Below are 5,366 nucleotides of genomic sequence, written 5' to 3'. Positions count from 1 at the left end.
TTTTTTTACTAGTGGGTGCAGGACACTATAGTTCATTTATGTAAGTGAGGTTAGCAAAATAAAGTAAACTGTGACAAATCATACCCACAATTTCTTCATACAGTGGACTACCAGTAAAATTGATACAAATTTGGGTCCAAAAATTATTCAGACCGATTCTGTGAAAAACATTGAAGTTGAGGTTTTCATGAAGCTGGATGACAGCATGCCCAGGAGACTACATGCTGTCATTAAGGCTAAGGGTTGCCCGACTAAGTATTGATAGTTGTGTAAATAGCTGTCTAATTTTTGGTTGATTGTAATCTATTACATACCTTTCTATCAAAGTTATCTGACATTATCAAGCTGAATTTGTTCTGACACAGTTTGACTCTGAGTTCTTGTCATATTTTATTACCATTTTCTAAACTATAGCGAATAAACTGTGATAATGGGAGAAATGTTGAAGGTGTCTGAATAAATTTTGGCTTGACTGTATCTATTTGATAAATTAAGTTAACCAACTAACATTATACATACTCTTTTGGTTTCTGTACCCAATATTTTTATAAAAATATTGGTATCGGTACTCGGTATCGGCAAGTACCAAAAATAAAAGTATCGGTATCGGGCGAGTACTGGAAAAAGTGGTATCGGTGCATCCCTAATTTTCAGGATTCTTTGATTAATAGAAAGTTTAAAAAAAGAACAGCATTTACTTAAAACTGAAATCTTTTGTAACATTACAATGTATATTTATATATATTTATAGTGTATATTTTGTAACTATGTATATTTACATCTTTATTTTTTTATATGGCGTGACACTATTGACATTTTAGCAACTACTTTTTTTTGTCACTGGTACACTGTTGTCATGTGGCAGGGCATATGCGATGAGGGTATGAGCTGATTTGAATTAACAGACTGGCCAAACTGGATGAAACATGGTATGGCGTAACATCAAATTATATGGTGAGACAGTATTTTGCATGTCAAACTGAATGAAAAACTCCCATCAAAACCTCCATCATCCTCTCAGAAGCTGCGTGGCATAACACATCACATTAATAATTAATCTTATCTCTGTGCTAAAAGCACCACATAACTACCATAAACATATTGATATTTGTCTAAAGGGCTAATGTCAGTGAATGTGCATTACTATAACAAATGTCATTACAACCAGCTCACCAGCTGCTTTTTCTACAGGGTCTCCCAGCAGGGGCGGACACACTGAGCCACTGCATGTAAATGCCATTGCCTTTTTCCAGCCAGAGGGCTGTAATTAATTCTATTAACCTCATTGATGAAAGGACAGAGATGCTGTAAGTTCGCTGGCTGGCTCTGCCCACTCGCCCCTCACTTTCTCAGTCATTTCTTCCTCCCGTGCTATTTGCATCAGCCATTATTTATGACCAGGGGTTATCTATCTTGTTTAAGCCAAAGACCTCGTCATGCGTATGCATGAGCCTGTAACGGAAATTACAGTTCAACAATATGCATCTCTTCTTCCTCTATTTTGAAGACCATTGGGTGGAATTTAACGATGTTTCTCGCACTAACTTGCTGCCGTCCTCCGGATTTGTGTGATCGATGATGAGGTCTAAGACGTGAACGGGGCCCAAACAAGACCTTTAAGCCCACGGAGCATGTGGAGAGCAGATGAAATATTCACTCACATCATTAGAAGAACTCAATAACGCCGATATGAAAGCACTGATTAGTAAGCCAGGACCGCAGGCGCGAGACTCAAGCGAGGGAAAAATTATAAATTGCAGATTATAATCAGATAAGAATCCCAATCATTGTGAGGTGATTTATCAGTGTCTGTGCCTAAAGGCTGGTAATTTAGCATGTATGAGTGAATTACCAGCCGTTTCGTGTAGGAATCTACTTCCTCTGCTGAAACATCCACCTCTGAGACAAGCTTCTCTTTCTCAACTGAGAAAAAAAACATACACACAAACACATAATGCAAAGAATAATTCAAACAACCAGCTCAGTTCAGATTAGAAAACATTTTGCACAACAGTTCAGGTCTAGCTGACCTTAGTGGAAAGGGCAGAAAAATAATATTATGGTTCTTCTGCAATAACTTTGTTTTACATGGTGCCCAAAAACACAACCGATCAAGGAATGAATAAGTAAAAACATATCAAGCGAAAAGTGCCAGAATGCCAAAATGTGAATACAAAAAAGAAGTGTGAAAGTAACCACAAATATACAATGGTCACAGATGCAGAGGTCCTACAATTAGATTATGGTAGTACTAATCCATTTGCAGCTCCTTTCCTACTGAAAGCCCCTTTGCACTTCACAAAAAAATAATAGCAAGTAGAAAAAAGGAAAATAAGTGTGAGTGCATTAGATGTTAGTGTGGAGTGGCAGTAAAGGAGCTTTCTGTCACAGTTTTCAATATTTAATAACTCTGAACCACTATATCGTTATGCTGGCACCATTTTAAATACATAATGACATTGCATTTTTTAGCATAATGTAAATAACTGGCAGATCAGAGAGCTGCTTGTACAGTATTTACAAGTGGGAGGCAAACACTAACAGCACGAAGCAGCTTGTTTCTATTTCATACCTGCAACCTCTGGCACTTCTAGAGGGACGTCACTGGGGACCGGTGTGGAGGATATGCGTTTGCTCTTGGAGTGACCTTTCCCTGAATCAGACTGCATGGACATGCTGGAAGATGAACGGGCAGGCTGGGGGGTCCCTCGGTCAGCCATCCTGAGAGACTGATATCTCTGTTGGCGCCTTTCAGTAGGAGTAAGGCAAAAATATAGTCAGTCATACAATAAACACATACTCTATTTTCAGTGGTGTTTGCTAAAATAGGTATCACTGTGATAATTGTTTATATATATGGTTCTGAATTTGAACAAACCCCTAACTTTGGCACATAACTCATCGCATCCCGTTTGTGCTATGAACATGAACTATACCTTAAATAATACAGCTTTCAAACCGGCTTGCAACCTAATTAACAAAATGAGCTCTTTTAAACGTTCAGTTCATCAAAAAAATTGGGGGAAAAAGTCAGTTTGCATAAAAATATGAAAATATAAGCAGCACAAGTGTTTTCTACATTGATAATAATAAGAAATGTTTCATGAGTACCAAATCTGCATATTAGAATGTTTTTGAAGGATCATGTGACACCAAAGACTGGAATAATGACTGCTGAAAATTCAGATTTGCTATCACAGGAATAAATTACATTTGAAAAATATATTAAAATAGAAAAATGTGTTTTGAATTGTAGTAATATTTCACAATACAGTATTTTTAACAAATGAATACATCCTTGTTTAGCATAAAATATGTCCTTTAAAAACATTACAAAATCTTACCAACCCTAAACTACACACAAATAAATGTGCACATACAGATTTGACAGTTGGAAAGGTTCAGTTACAATATGTGCTCTCAACATCCTAATGATGCCTCATCACTTGTCTAAGAGCGCTGTGATTTCCTCAGATGCAATTCTTGGTCAAAGTAAATAAAAGCAAATAAAAACAGAGGCTGAAGCAAGCAGGCATTTTGAACATCAGAGATGGAAAATAACCTTTTAACATAGGCGTGCTACCAGTTTCCAAGCACCACAATATTGCGTTCTCTCATAGTCTCTTCCTAGACAGACGATATGGATAAATCTGCCTCAGTCAGGAAGCGAGAACAAAAATATCTAGCTCATAAACTATTTATCTTTTCCAAGCTGATGTCTCTCCCTCCATTTCCACATTTAGTTGTCAACACCAGCAGACCCTCCTTCTTTATTGAAGCTTTGATTCAGTTCCCAACTTGTCCGTTTTGTTGAGTGCTGTATGTAATAAAGCAGACAGTTTGGAGGCAATACAAAAGCATGAAAAGGTAAGACAGGGAGTCTGTGAGTAATGGAAAACATTTAAAACTGCAGATCCCGTCAAATCAGATGAAATTTGGAAGGCAGCAGGCGAGTTTGATCAGTTAAAATAAGTTTGTGAGCCACACTGCATCAGATTAAATGACAAAGCCAAGACTGTGGGAGGCAACAGGCGGATTATAAAGGACTTCAGGAATGTAGGCTCTTTATTGAATACAATTATAAGCTTCTAAAGATCTAAATCTGATCCTGTGAGATTTTCATCTATCTTCATTCTTCATTTACGGATTGATGTCGTCTGATAGGGTTGTTTTATATCAATTAAGCTGCTAGAAAATTTAAATTGCACTAGTTCTCCTGAAACACATTCAAAATAAGACATCAAATAGCCAAATAAGTACGTAATTTAAGTTAAATAAGTCACGTTACTGCTAAACTCTCACGTAACGTTAACGTTAACAACCGTTTGTTTTGAAAACAACCGGCGTCTAATTTCGACAGTCTGAGCTGTGTTTCAAATAAACAAGCAAAATATCACTCTCACCTCTGAAATACTTCCTCTGACGGCGTCTTCCACCGTGTGAAGTTAAATATAGCACTATATAAATAACCAAAATTGCTTAAAGTCAAAGTTTTCCAACTGTTTCTAGCAGCAAACACCAGACGCTGCTGCGCGTGGTAGCTCTGTGGACGCGTCTCCATGGAAACGGCGCGTGAGGCTGGATTTCCAGCCGTACGTGTGGTGCGTTATTATGTAACACGTCATTGACGCTGTAAATTAAAACACAAAACATGGGTCAGAAAATGGCTCGAGTGCGTTTTTCTTTTGATTGACAGCGTTCACGACCATGTTTCACCTTCAGCAGATGTGTGATCAAAATAAAAACCTACTGGAATGGCAGTATGTTTATATATTATGATAGCTTATAATACTCCAATGTCACACATGGCCTTGTCTCCAGAGAGACATGATTATTATTCTTTCTGGAGCACTGATGACATGCTATTGCCTTACTGAATGCAAAGTAGCTCAAGGATGCATTAAACTACTGAAATATAGAATATGGGTGAAAAAAAGACATGCTGATTGTAGCTACTGTTTAGTTAGTAAAAGATAAAAGGGCCATTTTAAGCTGAAGGTCTATTTAATAAAACTCAGCAGTACGCTTTGAACTCCTTTCCACAAGTAACTGGAAAACATCCGGAGGCATCATCAATGGCTGAATGCACTGATATAGACATGTATATGTGAATAGACCCCAAAACAGCCTTTGTGGATTTATCAAAGTTCAAGTCCCACACATCTTTTAAAACCCAAAATATTTGTTTGTCATTTTTATCTCTTATCTTACCACTCTTGAAATGGCTCTGAGTGCAAATGGACAAGCTGTAGGATTTGTACAATTCACATTCCCTCTTTCCATGTAAGTACAGCAACTCAGATGGTGCACAAATCCCCTTTTTTCTGCATCAAAATGGTGAGGAGCAGGACTTTGACAAAAAGTAG

At 37.5% G+C, this 5,366-nt stretch overlaps 1 protein-coding gene across 1 annotated transcript in view; it reads right to left on the bottom strand.

The window, feature by feature from the left end:
- Window positions 1–4,453, bottom strand: part of dnah2 (dynein, axonemal, heavy chain 2) — a 163,408-nt gene extending 158,955 nt beyond the window's left edge. The window contains exons 1-3 of the mRNA XM_016454789.1: window positions 4,404–4,453; window positions 2,573–2,748; window positions 1,853–1,923 (exon numbers count right to left, since the gene is read on the bottom strand). Of these exons, the coding sequence (XP_016310275.1) occupies window positions 1,853–1,923; window positions 2,573–2,720 (219 nt within the window). The 5' untranslated portion in view covers window positions 2,721–2,748; window positions 4,404–4,453. The remainder of the gene's footprint in view (window positions 1–1,852; window positions 1,924–2,572; window positions 2,749–4,403) is intronic.
- Window positions 4,454–5,366: the final 913 nt, after the last annotated feature.

Source organism: Sinocyclocheilus anshuiensis, unplaced genomic scaffold (assembly GCF_001515605.1).
Source record: "Sinocyclocheilus anshuiensis isolate Anshui unplaced genomic scaffold, SAMN03320099.WGS_v1.1 scaffold99, whole genome shotgun sequence".
NCBI lineage: Eukaryota > Metazoa > Chordata > Actinopteri > Cypriniformes > Cyprinidae > Sinocyclocheilus > Sinocyclocheilus anshuiensis.
The sequence above is the reverse complement of the archived record's forward strand: the minus strand, read 5'-3'. Positions and strand labels throughout refer to the sequence as shown.